General features: G+C 44.3%; 1 protein-coding gene across 1 annotated transcript; it reads left to right on the top strand.

The window, feature by feature from the left end:
* The first annotated feature begins 398 nt into the window (after positions 1-398).
* LOC309858677 (eukaryotic translation initiation factor 3 subunit L-like) lies at positions 399-15233 on the top strand. Its single transcript, XM_082751384.1, has 5 exons — positions 399-1049; positions 9927-10050; positions 10592-10640; positions 12134-12344; positions 15080-15233. Exons 2-5 carry the CDS (start codon positions 10018-10020, stop codon positions 15216-15218), a joined length of 432 nt encoding a protein of 143 aa, XP_082607510.1. The 5' UTR covers positions 399-1049; positions 9927-10017; the 3' UTR covers positions 15219-15233.
* The last annotated feature ends 1371 nt before the right edge of the window (positions 15234-16604 follow it).

The following is a 16604-nucleotide window of genomic DNA, read 5'->3' as shown; positions in this document are numbered from 1 at the left end:
AAATCTCGGCCGCCGCCGAGGGTAGGGGACCAATGAAGACCTAGCCCTCGCCTTGTCCCCAAACTCGGCTAGGCCAGTCGCCGCCGAGTTTCGACCCCGACTGGCCAATTACAGGACGGACTAACGTTCCTCTTGGCCAATAAAGAGTTACGAATAGAAAATCTGGAGCGATTAGCCGCCCACGCTCTCGCCGTGCGTCCCCACCGGAGCCAATAAAACAGCCAAGTTTAGGCCACTCTCTCGCTCCTCCCCCACCACCCATTTCCCCCGCCGGCTCCTGGGAAAGATAACGGGCAGATGCTTTAACCAATCACTTTAAGACGATCTGCAGCCAATCACTAAGGAACGTGAAGAAGCCGCCCTGGAGGGATAAGAACAGATACGTTTTAAATCAGTGAACGTAAAAAAAGAAGGACTTCCTGGTGGGAAGTGCATAGTGTGAGTAAGAAAGTGAGAATGTGTTAAAACTTGGGGCTCTGCCGCACATTGAGGAGTAATAGCTTCCACATGCGAAAGATCCCTTTAGTTAGGGTCCTCTCGGTAACCCTGGCGTTGATCACGGACTTGGGAAGGAGTGTAATTCAGCGTCATTGCCCCTCAACGACAGCGAGGCAGGTGTCTCTCTCTGTGCTACGTTCCGGGCGCAGCATCAGGCTCGCTCGCTGAGATGCTCGCAGCCCAACGGGAGAGGACGGAGCCGGAAACACGGCAGGGCTCCCTGAGCGGCCGATGAGCTTCGCAAGCGCTCTCACAGCCCACTACCCCGTAAACACTTCTATAAGGTGGACGAGGAGGACCATCCCTACTTTACAGACGAGGAGTTGAAGCAAGAGAGGCAGGGGACTAGTTTATGGATGCCCCGCTCCCTTTGGACCAGGGCTTTTGTCCAGGAAAAGTTCTTCCTTCTCACTCAACCCAGTGAAAATGGAGCCTTTCTCTGACAGTTGAAACACACTGGTAGTGCTCTCAGAACACCACTGTGAGCTTTCTCATGGTACGGTATGGAGACAAACGCTGTGTGATTTTTTGTCTCTTCAGCCCCATAACCGGTAAGTACGCATATGCCAACTGCACTGAGAGCTAAAAGGAAACCGAGGAAAGAAATGAACAATGAATATGTGTCATATTCCGTATGCCAAGTGCTTGATATATATTATACCACTTACTTCTCCCTTACAAGAATCTTAGCTGGTAGATTTTTAATTTTTTTTTTTAATTTTTAAATAAATAAAATCTTAAAAAAAAAAAAAAAAAAGGAAAGAAAACACCTGAGGGGCGCCTGGGTGGCTCAGTGGGTTAAGCCTCTGCCTTCAGCTCAGGTCATGATCTCAGGGTCCTGGGATCAAGTTCTGCATCCGGCTCTCTGCTTAGCGGGGAGCCTGCTTCCTTTTCTCTCTCTCTCTCTCTGCCTGCCTCTGCCTACTTGTGATCTCTGTCAAATAAAATCTTTTAAAATTTTTTTTAATTTTTTAAAAGATTTTATTTATTTATTTGACAGAGATCACAAGTAGCAGAGAGGCAGGCTGGGGGCGGGGCCGGGGGGGGGGGGAGCAGTCTCCCTGCTGAGCAGATTATGACCTGAGCCACCCAGGTGCCCGCCGGTAGATATTATTATACCCACTTTGCCGATCAGGAAACTGAGGTCCTGAGGTGTTATATGTACCCTTGTACAGGGTAAGAAAGTTGAAGAACTAGGATTTGAGCCCCCAAAGTCCTCTCTTCCCGCCACACTGTTTTCTTTTAATGAAGAGCGTACTGGAAACCTGGTTCCAGAGAATGTAAGTGACATCTAGGTATTTATACTTTACTCCTGCTGAATGTACCTGAAAATAACTTCATTACTCATCCCTCCTCTCTTTCCATGTAATAGCCTCCGAAGTAGTCTTCATCCCTCCAGTCTTTCTTTGTAGAATTCAAGGTGCACCTGCTGGCTAAGGCACAATTCTCTTCTTGTTTGTGGGATTTGCCTACCCACTGAATACGGGTTTAAAGTGCAAACCCTTTATCCCAGCAGTCAGCCATTGTCTTCCTCCTCCTAGCAGGTCTGGTCCTCAGTCAAATCTAATCTACTAAATATGTGTGCCTTGTCGCAGTCTTTTCATTTGAACAGGATCTCTAAACATTTAGAGGAGATAGTTCTCATTTTTAGATCAGCTTTGTTGAAGTATGAATTACATAGCCCAACCTTGTGTGTTTCAAGAACCACTTGTTATTTTGGATTAGGAGAATAGGAAGTGGGTTGAATATGAATGCAGTTAGCCTCAGCCCCAGAGCTTTAGGACTGGAAATTGAGCCATATTCCCCCATAATGCCTGGCTCAGCATCTGGCTCCACGACCTTGTAACTGTTTGACTGACTCCCAGATTCCTGGAATGAATGAATGAGCAAAGATAGTATAGTCCAGTGGCTAAAACCATCAACTTTGGAGCCATAAATATGTGGGGATATGGCTTTGAGCAAGTGATTTTACTTTTCTGAGCCTCAATGGTGGTAATAGTAGTACATATGTTATGTGGTTATCACAAGACTAAATGATAAGATGTAAGTAAAGCATAGAGCTTGGCACAGAGTTAGTGCTCAAAAAAATGGTACCTAGTGCTATTATTATAATAAATAAGGGTAGAATGCAGACTGGGACCCAAGCAAATCCTGTGCAATGGTGGGCCCATCGCACTGACTTGAACTTGATCTAAGGGTACTGCAAGCTTTCATACTAGTCATTTTTATTTGGTTAATCAGCAAATAAAACATGAGGCATTTGGTGGGAGACAAAGAAAATGCTTATAATGTTTGCCTTTTGGAAAAAGCTTCTACCTGGAAATCCAGGGACTTGGGTTTAAAGTCCCATCTGGCCCAAACTCACCTCATGGTATGGGGTTAAGTGTTTCCTTTCTTTAGGCCTCAGTCTTCCTGCAAGAAGGTATTGTTCTATGGAGCACCTGGGTGGCTTAGTGGGTTAAAGCCTCTGCCTTCGGCTCAGGTCATGATCCCAGGGTGCTGGGCTCAAGCCCCATATCGGGCTCTTTGCTCAGCAGGGAGCCTGCTTCCTCCCCTCTCTGACTTTCTCACTGCCTACTTGTAATCTCTGTCTGTCAAATAAATAAATAAAATCTTAAAAAAAAAAAAAAGAAGGTATTGTTCTAGATCAGATATGGGCACTGGGTCAGGCTAGATGCAGGAGGACTTTCCTTTCATTCTTTCCCTCATTCTGTCAGTCCTCACAGTATTTTAGAACAATTTGAACTGATTGCCAACATTTAAAAGTTGAGAGCTTTCGGGATGCCTGGGTGGCTTAGTCGGTTGAGCCACTGCCTTTGGCTCAGGTCATGATCCCAGGGTCCTGGGATCGAGTCCCCACATCGGGCTCCTTCCTCAGTGGGGAGCCTGCTTCTCTCTCTGCCTCTGCCTGCCACTCTGCCTACTTGTGTTCTCTCTCTCTCTCTCTGACAAATAAATAAATAAAACCTTTAAAAAAATTTAAAAAAAATTTTAAAAAGTTGAGAGCTTTCACAGACATTTTTAAAATTTCCAGATTCTCTTAAAAATGGGGAGATACGGCAATACAGGACCAGCCCTCCCACGTGGCCGCAGATGGTTGCAGCCACCGAGCACCTTTGCCCTTTAGATGGGACATGGTTGTGGTCGGCCACAGTCCCCACCACTCCCTGTTGAGGCTTAAAAGCAGTTGCCATTTAGCCATTTGTCGCCTAATAAGGCGACTGTTGTCTTTCTTAGGCAGAGTTAACAGGAAATGAATATATTTCTTGTCTTCATAAACATGGAATAATGAAAACTAGTGTGGAGGGAAATGATCTCTTACCTGAAAATATGCCATCGGGTGATTGCGTGCCTTTTTAATATCAGCCTAGCGGGTGGCTCGTAAACCCACATAAGAGCCATCTGACTCTCTGAGGAAATTTAACTTTGACTAACAATTGATTAGCATCCGGTGATGTTTTCTAACTCTGTAAAGTTAGAAGTTAGCTTATAGGAAGCTGAGAAGATGTAATAATTTTTGCATAGCTGATGAAGGAAATAATCCCAAAGGTTACAATTGTATTATCCTATAGGGGACAAAAGATGATCAACAATCATAACTCAGTATTCTTTACTCTTCTCAAATTCTTTCCGAACCAGCTCATACTGGTGGTTCCTTCATTATTAATTAAATAAGCTTGCTCTTTATTGGTATGGGAGTTATTTCTTTAATTTCATAAAGGTATTACTCTTTTGTCATCATGTAATTTCCAAAATTGTTTTGGTTAGTTATTTTTTATTAATGTTAATTAAATTTAAAAATCAAATTTATTGAGGTATGAATTAGCTACAATAAAAGCCCTACATTTTTGGGCACCTGGGTGGCCCAGGTGGTTAAGCATCTGCCCTCAGCTCAGGTCATGATCCTGGTGTTCTGGGATCCAGCCCAGCATTGGGCTCTCTGCTCAGCAGGGAGCCTGCTTCTCCCTCTCACCCTCTGCCTGCCATTGCCTACTTATGCTCTCTCTGTCAAATAAATAATAAAAATCTGTTAAAAATTATGTATAAAATTCTCAAACTTGTTTTTTTTTTAAAGATTTTCATTGTTTATTTGACAGACAAAGATCACAAGTAGGCAGAGAGGCAGGCAGAGAGAGAGAGAGAGGAGGAAGCAGGATCCCAGATTTCCACATTTGAAGTGTACAAGGCTGATGATTTTTGACAAATGTATATACTTAAGTAACAACCCCTGCAGTCAAGATAGAGAACATGACAATGATATTTTCAACAATGTGAGAATTGCTCTTTTAGGCTAGAGATGGACCTGCATTTTCAAAAAATTAGATGGGGACGCCTGGGTGGCTCAGTGGGTTAAAGCTTCTGCCTTTGGCTCAGGTCATGATCCCAGGGGCCTGGGTTCAAGCCCCGAATCAGGCTCTCTGCTGGGCAGGGAGTCTGCTTCCCCCTCTCTCTGTGCCTGCCTCTCTGCCTCCTTGTGATTTCTGTCTGTCAAATAAATAAATAAAATCTTAGAAAAACAAAAAAAGTAGGTGATTATTGGGGTGCCTGGGTAGCTTGATTGGTTAAGGGTCTGACTCTTGATTTCAGCTCAGGTCATGATCCGGGGGTCTGGAGATCAAGTTACATCTCAGGCTCTATGCTCAGTGGAGAGTCTGCTTGGGGATTCTCTTTCTCTCTCCCTCTGCCCCTCCCCGCCACTCATGGTCTCTTTCTCTCTCTCTCAAATAAATAAATTTAAACAGAAAAGTGATTATGGTGTTAAAAAAGAGACAAGAGGGGCACCTGGGTGGCTCAGTTGGTTAAGTGTCTACCTTCAACTCGGGTCGTGATCCTAGGGTCCTGGGATCAAGTCCCACATTGGGCTCTCTGCTCCGCAGGGAGCCTGCTTCCTCCTCTCTCTCTGCCTGCCTCTCTGCCTACTTGTGATCTCTCTGTCTGTCAAATAAATAAATAAAATCTTAAAAAAAAAAAAAAAACCAAACTTAATACCTAAACTAATTGCAGTTTCGACACCCCCGCCCCACAGAATCTAGACTTTAACCAGTCACTATAGGGTTACCTGGTCAGTACTAGTGAAATAATCTGTCAGATAGAGCCCTTCTGTTCCCCTTAAGAAAGAGACCTTGCCAGGGCGCCTGGGTGGCTCAGTGGGTTAAGCCGCTGCCTTCGGCTCAGGTCATGATCTCAGGGTCCTGGGATCGAGTCCCGTATCGGGCTCTCTGCTCGGCAGGGAGCCTGCTTCCTCCTCTCTCTCTCTCTGCCTGCCTCTCTGCCTACTTGTGATCTCTCTCTGTCAAATAAATAAATAAAATCTTAAAAAAAAAGAGAGACCTTGCCTGCAAGTGTACATTCTCAAGCAAATAACTTTTATCCGCCCCTTTAAAATTTTTTTTAATTTATATTATTTCTCTTAAAGTTATAAATCTTTTTTTTTTTAAGATTTTATTTATTTATTTGAGAGAGAGAGACAGTGAGAGAGAGCATGAGCGCAGAGAAGGTCAGAGGGAGAAGCAGACTCCCCATGGAGCTGGGAGCCCGACGTGGGATTCGATCCTGGGACTCCGGGATCATGACCTGAGCCGAAGGCAGTCGTCCAACCACTGAGCCACCCAGGCATCCCATAAATCTTACCATCTTTTTAAAAAATTTTATTTATTTGAAAGAGGAGAGAGAACACAGCTGGGGGGAGGACCAGAGGGAGAGGGAGAAGCAGACTCCCCACTAAGCAGGGAGCCTGATGGGGGGCTTGATCCTGGGGTTCCAGGATCATGACCTGAGCCGAAGGCTGATACATAACCCACTGAGCCACCCAGGCACCCCTATTTTTTTTTAAATTTTTAAAAGAGATTCATTTAAACAAGATGGGATTGGGGAGGGAGACAAACCATAAGAGACTCTTAATCTCAGGAAACAAACTGAGGGCTGCTGGGGGTGGTGGGAGGGAGGGGTGACTGGGTGATGAACATTGGGGAGGGTATGTGCTATGGTGAGTGCTGTGAATTGTGTAAGACTGATGATTCACAGACCTGTACCCTTGAAACAAATAATACATTATATGTTAATTTAAAAATAAATTTAAAAAAGAAAAAGAAATAAAAAGATTCATTTATTTGAGAGAAAGAGTGCATGCGTGCACACACATGCAGGTCGAGGGGGAGCAGAGGGAGAGAGAATCCTCAAGCAGACTCCTGAATTAATGTGGAGCTGACACGGGGCCCAAACCCAGGACCCCAAGATAATGACCTGAACAGAAATCCAAAGTTAGACAGTTAACCGGGCCACCCAAGCCCCACCCCTGTCCTCTGCCTTTTAAAACCTTTCTTTGTCTACAGCTCAGCGGAGCTCTTTTCTGTTGCTGGATGTATGTGCGCCCCCATACATGAAATGTTGAGTAAAGCCAACCTGATCCTTAAATCTACTCAGTAGCTCAACTTGATTTGTGAACAGTGGGAAAGAGCAATAAGAACAATAATCTTTTTTTTTTTAGATTTTAAAAATTTATTTATTTGACAGACAGAGGTCACAAGTAGGCAGAGAGGCAGGCAGAGAGAGAGGAGGAAGCAGGCTCCCCACTGAGCAGAGAGCCTGATGTAGGGCTCAATCCCAGGACCCTGGGATCATGACCTGAGCTGAAGGCAGAGGCTTTAACCCACTGAGCCACCCAGGCACCCCAAGAACAATAATCTTCATGTCTATGGCGAAAAAGGGATACAACTTAGCATGTCAGGAAATAGCCTGCTACTTTGCTGTTTTTTTGTGGGTTTTTTTTTTTTTTTCTGTCTACTGGACTCCTTGTACCAGATGACCCCTATGGAGCCTGTAGTTTTGCCTTGCAGAAACTGAGCTACTGCTCTCCCAGGGCATACTACTGCAGTAAACGGGGCTGTCAGGGGTTTGTGAGACCATGCTCAAGAGAGCAAAAGAAGCAGGACAGTAAGTGCACTACAGACAAATATGGGTTTTTCTGGGAAGAGGAGCTTGAAATGAACCCCATTGAAGAGACAAGGCAGACTGGAAAATGGAAGTAATAGCTTTTCTGAGTCAGAGTGTTTTCTGCCTCAAATCCCAGGCAAAAGAAGATCAAGAGAATCAGGGCAGCTTTTCAGCTGCTCAATCCTCTCAGTGACTCCCCCAGGTAAAATTATTCCAGGAACTTTGGTCTGTCCACAGTTTCTTTGCCTTTGAAGTATGGCTGTTCCATTAACAAGGGAGCCTTGCAAAATCAAACACTCTGTGATCAGACATTTCATAGTCTGTAATGGGATTCTGGCTGCTTTCAGGTCAGGTTGCATTTCTTTCTTCCTTCCTTTATTTTTTTCAAAGTTTTGTTTCTAAGCGGGCTTAAGGTGCTGCTAAGCAATGGCCTAAGTTTCATTTCAAATGCAGTTCAACAAATATGGGTTGAGTATGGTGAGGTAGTGTTACAACACTAATGAGATGATAGTGGTTTGGACAAGAATGATAGAAACAAGATGGTGAGAATTGAGAGGGAACGTTTTGAAGGCCGAGCCAGCAAAATGCAGATGCACTGACATGTGTGGTAGGAGAGTCAAGTCCACGGTGGTTCTGAAGGCTTTGGCTTGAGCAACTGAACAAACTGAAGTTGCCCTTAACTGAGAAGGGGAACACTGTGGGAGGAACAAGGGTGAGAGGAAGAAAACCAGAAGCTCCATTGGGACGTGTTCAGTTTGAGGTGCCTGCAGACATACAGGGACTTACATTGGCCACTGAGCCTACTTCCGGGGTGGGATCTGGGATGGAGATATGTAGGGAGTCAACAGCATACGAGTGATATTTAAACCTGCTGGACCAGACAACCCACCCAGAAAGTAAAGGGAGACAGAGAAGAGACAAGCCCAGGGAGAAGAAGTACTCCACTAGTTAGTGATTGGAGGGAAGAGGAGGAATCAACAAAGAATATGAGAAAGAGTAGCCAGCGAGGAAGGTGCTCATAGAGACTTTACTATTCTCTAAGTTGGAGTATGCACCTTAGAAGAGGTAGAAAGTAACAAACACATGTACATGAATATGTACAAGAATATATAAACTATATACACACATATACATACATACACATAATTAGATGGTTATAAACAAGGGATCTGAATTTTTGGTGACTGACGCTTACCTGAGGAATAATAAAGAATAAGAAATTACAGAAACTAAACTAGGTAAGAAAGAGAATGTTTACTTAGAACAAGAAATCACAACACAAATTGTGGGAGAAATCAGCCCATTACAAATTGCAATTTGCAATTTCAAAAAGCTGACAGATAACATAAACATCACAAAGTCCAGAAAAGAAACATATCTGTTAGTTTTCTTAAGCACTTCCACTTTTTATTTTTTAGGTTGAATATGCTTGGATCACCTCTTTATATGACAATTTTGTATCCTCATTTTCCATAATGTGAATGGAAAAATAATGTCCTTTAGCATGTTAGATCAACATTTTTATTATATTTCTTTTTAAATTCCCGATGTAGTTAACATAGAATGTTAGATCAGTTTCAGGTGTCAAAAAAAGCAAAGCAAAAAAGCGACCCAAGGGGCGGGGCAGGGCATGGCAATTCTAAACAGGATGCTCAGAGAACTGAAGGTGACAGAGCCAGCCTTGCAGATATCTGGGAGGGCTGCATTCTATGATCTATACCAGTAAATGTGAATACGAAAGACCACAGGCGGCCTGTGCCTCGCAGGGAAAAGATGGAAGAGCTGTTTTTTGTCAAGAAGCAGAGGAGACTGGGTCCTAAGATGGGTGAGACAAGTTCCTGGTCACAGCAAATCAGTAGCAGAGCAGGGACTGGAATCCAAATTTCCATTAGGTGTTGTGTATGAGCAGATGAGCGTACGAAGGTCCCTGTGCCACATGCTGGTTTCTGCTAGTTGTACAACCCCATCCCTGACTCGAAGGTTCTCCGGGAGACAAACCTACCCCACCTCCCACGGCTCCTGGGCCCCACACCACAGCTGGCCGCACACTGCCTGCTCCAGCCTTGTTGTCCAAAGTTGGCAGGAACCTTTTCTCAATGACCTCTTGCCTCAGAGGACCAGGTCTCAACTTTTACACCAATAAGCTTACTCTTCTGAGGTCGAACATTCCAAGACACTTCTTGCCTCAGGCAAACTGCTTACACCTAAAACCAACAGTAGGCCCCAAACCCGAATTTCCCTTCTCGCGAGAAATCGGCAGAGGAGGCTGCCAGCCATCTTTTGTGTGGCATTATTTCTGGTGTCTCTTTGCCCATTTGTTATGCCGAAGTGGTTCAACCGTATTTCTGAATTTACGCAAGCGATAAAGAGTCACCCTTCCTTGTAGAGCCTCTGTTTGAAGAAGGAAGAAAAATTCAGAGGTTTGTAGTCTTCGCCCTTCTTAACGTGGCGGTCTCCTATCACTAGAGGCTTCCTAAGGACTTCCGGCTTCCCAGCAGGCCCAGGGGCCCGGAACTTCCGGCCTCACGACGCAGGCGCGGGCCGCACTTTTCGTTCTCTCTGGCGGTGTTCGTGAGCCGCGCAGCCATGTCGTACCCGGCTGATGATTACGAGTCCGAGGTAAGCGGGCCCTGCGCGTGTATTGGGCTTCGTGACGGAGGCAGCGTTCTCTGGATGCTGGATCCCGCCGTGAGACGGTGTCCGGGTCCCTGTGGGAGCCTCCCCCGGCCGCAACTAGCTGCGGTCTGCCTTCCGGCGTGCGCGGCCCTCAGGCTGTTTCCATTGCTTGCGTCTCCTCTCCAGCCCAACCTCTGCCCGCCCTCTTCGCGTGTCCCGTCTCCTTGTCCTCTGGTTTTCCGAGATCGGAGTCGGAGGCTGTTCATGGGGTTTCTGTAAACTTAGCTCCTGTGGGCTTGGTTCACTCTTGTCGGTGCCCGTTGGTTCCCACAGCCTCTTGTGCTTTGCTTTACCTTATCGCACCCGTAACGTTGTATTGTCGCCTGCTTATTCGCCCTTCTCTCAAGAGCATGTTAGTTTCTCAAAAGCAGAGACTCTGTTTTACCCACTTTTGTATCCTTAGTACTTTTACTTGGCGCATAGGTCGAACGAGCATTTTGGGTTCACGAATTGGTGACTGTTCCTATGTCTGTTTCGTTAATAGGCTGCTTATGATCCCTACGCTTACCCTGGTGACTATGATATGCACACAGGTGAGACTACGGGCGGGCTAGCTGGTACTTCTAGGGTTTTGCAACTTTTTGAATGTCTCGGAACAGCTCTTGAGGGGCATCTGTGAAGCGCTGCTTCTCCGTGGTCCAGGTCTGGAGTCAGTTATTAGTTCTCAGAAAGAGGGTGGTGGTACAGCGCCTAATAAATGAAGCCTCTTTCATGGTCCACCTCAAAGTCCCAGAAGGGAAGACTTACTGTCCTGGCCGTGGTTTCCTTGTTAAACTGCTTGCTGAAGAATTTTTCTTGTGAAAAATTAGTGATTCAAACCAAGCCCAAATAAAATCTTTTTGGAAGGTTTTGAGGTTTCCTGAAATGTTATAGTGAGTTAGTTTGACTTAGCATTTTGTAAGTGCCATACATTGTTACAGGTACTCTGTGCTAAGTATTTCCTTTAATCCTTCAGAGAGCTCTAGGAAGTGTCTAAATTAGTGTCTCCATTTTCTCAGATGAGAAAACTGAACAGAGAGGTTCAGTAACTAGCACTGTTGTATAAGCAGTAAATGGCAGTCAATCATTCAAGAAATACTAAGTGCTGGGACACCTGGGTGGCTCAGTTGGTTAAGCGTTCAACTCTTGATCTCAGCTAAGGTCTTGATCTCGGTCTTGAGCTCAAGCCCCCTGATGGGCTGTACCCTGGGTGTGGAGCCTACTTTAAAAATATATATAAATGTATATATTTAAAATACATGTACATAAGGTGCCTCCTACTTACCTACTGTTCCGACAGTCTTCCCTTCTCTTTCAAGACACTTACAACTGTTTTAGGTGCTGAGGGTGTACCTCAGTACAAGACAGACAAGGTTCTTGCCCTTATAGGATTTAAGTTCTAGTGGAAGAAACAGATGATAAGCAAATATATAATTGAAAATAGTGGTAAATGTTCTGAAGGAACAGGGCGATGGGGTTGAGAGTGAGTTGGGGATAATTTTATCTTTGAGTGTTTATTTTTAAAGTTTATTAATTTGGGGCGGCTGGGTGGCTCAGTTGTCTGCCTTTGGCTCAGGTCATGATCCCAGCGTCCTGGGATCAAGCTCTGAGGGAGACCTGCTTCCCCCTCTCCCACTCCTCCTGCTTGTGTTCCTCTCTGTCTGTCTGTCTCTCTCTCTTTCTCTGTCAAATAAATAAATAAACAAACAACCAAAAAAAAAAAAAAAAGCTTTATTAATTTATTTGATGGAGAGAGAGAGAGCACAGGTAGGGGGAATAGCAGGCAGAGGGAGAGGAAGAAGCAGGCTCCCCGTGGAGCAGGGATCTCGATGCGGGGTTCGATCCAAAGACCCTGGGATAATGACCTGAGCCAAAGGCATGCTTAACCAACTGAGCCACGCAGGTGCCCCATCTTTGAGTGTTTAAAAAGGAATCGTACCTAATTTTATAGACTTCAGTTTTCTTTGGGGGATGGTCTTGCCCTTCTGTTTTGTAACATGGGAGTTTGAAAACACTTGGTAAAGTATTTATTATATCTGACCTCTAGGTGATCCAAAGCAGGATCTGGCTTATGAACGTCAGTATGAACAGCAGACCTATCAGGTGATCCCTGAAGTGATCAAAAACTTTATCCAGTATTTCCACAAAACCGTCTCAGATTTGATTGACCAGAAGGTGTATGAGCTGCAGGCCAGTCGTGTGTCCAGTGATGTCATTGATCAGAAGGTGTATGAGATCCAGGACATCTATGAGAACAGGTACAGAGTGCGGACTGAAATGACTGTCTTTCTGGGTGGGACTGGTTTACTGATACAGCCCCTAAAAAAGGGGTCTATTAGTCATTTCTCTGTAAAGAGAGTCATTTCTCTGTAAATGAGTGATTGCTCATAGGGAGACGTTATTCTGTTGGAACATTCTGTATTCCCAGAACTCAGGGCCTAAAATAACATCATTATCAGTAGTCGTAGCAGCAACTAGTATGTCTGTCCAGTATAGATCAAACAGTGTTGAGAACGCTTCCCCATATTTACTCGTTACTCTTCATAGTAACCTCATGAAGTAGGTAGTATTATTTTCTTTATTTTACAGATGAGAGAAACAAAGGATATAGAAAGGATATAGCTAGTTGAGTGCATATGTTGAGTTTTGAACTTGCATAGTCTGACATCAGAGCCTAATTTTTTTTTTAAAGATTTTATTTATTTATCTGAGAGAGAGAAGGAACAGGGGAGGGGCAGAGGGAGAGGGAGAAGCAGACTCCCTGCTGAGCAGGGACACCCCACCCCTCCACGTGGGGACATAGGGCTGGATCTGGGGTCTCCAGGATCATGACCTGAGCCAAAGGTAGACTCTTAACTGACTGAGCCATCCAGGCACCCCAGAGCCTAACTTTTGAGTTACTGTACAAGTTAATGCGTAACAGGGTGAGCAGAGCTTTGAATGGCTGCTTCTGTTTTGAGGGGATTGCCCTTGTTTAATTGGCATTAGAAATGAGACTGGTTTGTTAGGGTTGAGAACGTCAGGAAAGACTTCACCAGGGATATAGAATTTAAACAATTTCTGGGAGGGGTGCCTGGCTGGCTCAGTTGGAAGAGCACATAACTCTTGATCTCAGGGTCGTGAGTTTGAGCTCCACTATTTAAAGTAGAAATTACTTTAAAATAAGTAAATAAACTTAAAGTAATAATTAGTTAATTCCTAGGAGGATGGGTGGACAAAATGAATAGCCAAAGGCTTTTTGGATTAATGAATAGAATTAATCCCCAAACTGGTTTTTTCCTGCATCTCCAGGTCTCTCTGGTAGAAATGTGTAGATCAGTGCTGTCCCATAGAAATAATATTAGCCACATGTGTAATTTAACTTTTTTCATCAGTTACGTTTAAAAAATGTAAAAGGAGGGGCAGCTGGGTAGCTCCGTGGGTTAAGCCGCTGCCTTTGGCTCGGGTCATGATCTCAGGGTCCTGGGATCAAGCCCCACATCGCATCATCACATCGGGCTCTCTGCTCAGCAGGGAGCCTGCTCCCCCCCCCCCCCCCGCCTGACTCTGCCTGCTTGTGGTCTCTCTCTCTGTTAAATAAACAAATTTTAAAAAAAAAAAAGGTAAAAGGAGGGGTGCTTGGCTGTCTCAGTTGGTGGAGTGTGCAACTCTTGATCTCAGGGTTGTGAGTTTGAGCCTCACTTGGGTGGGTGAGATTGGATGTAGAGATTACTTAAATATAAAAATTTTTTAAAAACTGAAACAGGTGAAATTAATTTTCATGACATTTCAGCATCTAAAATATTATTACCACACATAATCAGTATTAAACTGTTAATGAGTTATTTTACTTTTTTTTTGGTATTAAGTCTAAAACCTATCTTTTGTATTTATACCGCATTTCAATTTGTGTATGTTGGAAATACCTGATCTCCATGTAGATTTCGTAGCATTTATGATAGAAAAAGCAGATATCCAAGTAATTCTAAATGTAGTTGAAAGTTCACAGTAACTAAGTATTGGGTTTTTTGGTTAAAATTCAGTAAAATTTAAAATTCAATTCTTTAGTCACAATAATCACATGTGGCAAAGGGTTACTGTATTTGACAGTACAGGCAGATACAGACTATAGTTGAAGCCAAACGTGGTAGATCTTTCTGAAGGAGAATGTGTGGTGAGAAGAATGGCTGGTGCCTTGGAAAATCCAGTGTTATTGAGATGAATTATGTTTTATAATATGTCCTGAAGTGGAGACTTGAGCATCTTTTTATGCTGAACTGAAAAATCTGGAGAAGGGGTGCCTGGGTGGTTCAGTGGGTTAAAGCCTCTGTCTGTGGCTCAGATCATGATCTCAGGGTCCTGGGATCAAGCCCCGCATCAGGCTGTCAGCTCAGCAGGGAGCCTGTTTCCTCCTCTCTGCCTGCCTCTCTGCCTACTTGTGATCTCTCTCTCTGTCAAATAAATAAATAAAATCTTAAAAAAAAAAAAAGAAAAAGAAAAATATGGAGAAGTGGAAAGGTGGGGCTTGAGGAGAGTGGGGGGCAGTTGAATTCACTCCTGTGGGGATCAGGGCTCTGAATGTTTGGGTTGGATGCCGTAGTTCTGTCGCAGCATCAGACCACCACAGACAGACTGATTGGCTTCCAGATTTGGATGGGGGAGGAGGCAGCGTGCTCTGGGAAAGTAGGGGGAAATTGCTAGGGGGAAAGCGTGGGTGTCTAGAAAGTAGTTATCAGACCAGGGAACAGCAAGCTGTCATGTATCATGATACAGAGGCAGGAGATGGTCCTGAAGAGCATGGCGGTTGCCCGACTGGTAGAGAGGAGTGTTCACCGTATTAAGAAAAGTTGAGGTGCAGAGTTCTGTTGAGAGTTGTAGCCTTAGAAGGCTCTGGTCCTTTGTTTCTGTCACCTCTCCCTCTTTGTGAGCCTGGGTCCTTACCTGTAAAACGTGGGTTGCCTCTTCTCTGTTCCTTCCTGTTTCAGAGTTTAGAATTTTTCTGCTTGGTTTTCAGCTGGACCAAGTTGACTGAAAGGTTCTTCAAGAATACACCCTGGCCTGAGGCTGAAGCCATTGCTCCACAGGTTGGCAACGGTAGGTATGAGTTCTGTGTTCTGTACGCTGGATGGCATTCTGCGAGTGACGGGTCCTGAGGAAGCTCAGAAGAGTCCGTGTGTGTTTTGCTCACCATTTTGTTTCCCCAGGGCTTGGTGCATAGTAGACCCTGTAAAGAGCTTGCTGAGTGACAGCGGAATAAATGAAGAGGGGACAGAGACCTCTCACACATGATGAAGCTGAAACAGATCTTTGTCCTGACTTGTTTCCATCCCCCCGTGATTTTGGGGGTCAGTACAGTCACTTGGGAATGAGCTGTCTGGCTTCCTCCCACCTTTCACCTATGGTGTTTGTTGTATATGGTGTAAAGTAGGAAGATCCAGCTTCATGCTTTTGCGCGTACGTATCTAGTTGTCCCAGTACCAGTTTGTGAAAAGACTATTCTTTTTCCATGGGATTGTCTTGGCACCTTTGTTGAAATTGGTGATTGTGCAAATGTCAGGATTTATGTCAGGACTCTCTGTTAACTCTGTTGGTATCCATCCATCCTGATGCTTGTGCCGCACTGTCTGAGTTATTGTGGCTTTGTGGTAAGTTTTGAAACCAGGAAGCATTAAGTCCTCCAACTGTGTTCTTCTCCTTCTTCTTCTTCTTTTCTTTTTTTAAAAGATTTTATTTTTTATTTGACTGAGAAAGAGATCACAGGTAGGCAGAGAGGCAGGCGGGATGGGGGTGGGAGAGGGGAAGCAGGCTCCCTGCCGAGCAGAGAGCCCAATGTGGGGCTTGATCCCAGAACCCTGAGATCATGACCTGAGCCAAAAGCAGAGGCTTAACCTACTTAGTCACCCAGGTTCCCCTGTGTTCTTCTTTTTCCAACTTCTTGTTGGTTCTTCTGAGTCCCTTGGATTTCCATAGAATTTCAGGATCAGTTTGTCAGTTTCTGGAAAGAAGTTGGGATTTTGATAGGGATTATGTTGCATCTGAAGATAAACTAGGCGACTGTCGCCATTGTATTAAGCCCTCTAATTTATGGACATGTGATGTCTTTGCATTTATTTAGGTCTTTATTTCAATGACTTTTTACTGTTTTCAGTGTACAAGTCTTGTACTTCTTTGATATAGCTAGTGTTTTTTAGAACTTTATTTTTGGTATCATTGGTACGCAAGTTAGAACTCACTTTGTAGAAGGTGTTATTTTCTATGTTGCTCAGACCTTATGCTCTGTTTAATATGTTGCCTATAAAGAATCATATTGTGTGTGTCAACAACAGTAGGAGTCTTGAAATACGGTTGGCCCTTGAGCACATGGGTTTGAACTGGGTGAATCCACATACACATGGATTTTTTTCGTATAATAGTGTACGTGTATTTTCTCCTCCTTATGATGTTCTTAACAGTTCTCCTCTTTAGCTTACATATTGTACACCATGATAACACAGTGTATAACATATATACTACGCAAAATAAGTGTTGACTGTTAACCT

This window comes from Mustela nivalis (genome assembly GCF_964662115.1).
Source record: "Mustela nivalis genome assembly, contig: HAP1_SCAFFOLD_3179, whole genome shotgun sequence".
NCBI classification, from domain to species: domain Eukaryota; kingdom Metazoa; phylum Chordata; class Mammalia; order Carnivora; family Mustelidae; genus Mustela; species Mustela nivalis.
Note: the sequence above shows the minus strand (reverse complement) of the source record. Positions and strands in the feature narration are given on the sequence as shown.

Bases quoted from the DNA above. Each gene is read 5' to 3' on its own strand.
- LOC309858677 (XM_082751384.1), top strand. From the start codon at position 10,018: ATGTCGTACCCGGCTGATGATTACGAGTCCGAG. The intron at 10,051-10,591 runs GTAAGCGGGCCC...TTTCGTTAATAG, and splicing joins CTGATGATTACGAGTCCGAG to GCTGCTTATGATCCCTACGC. The intron at 12,345-15,079 runs GTACAGAGTGCG...CTTGGTTTTCAG, and splicing joins CAGGACATCTATGAGAACAG to CTGGACCAAGTTGACTGAAA.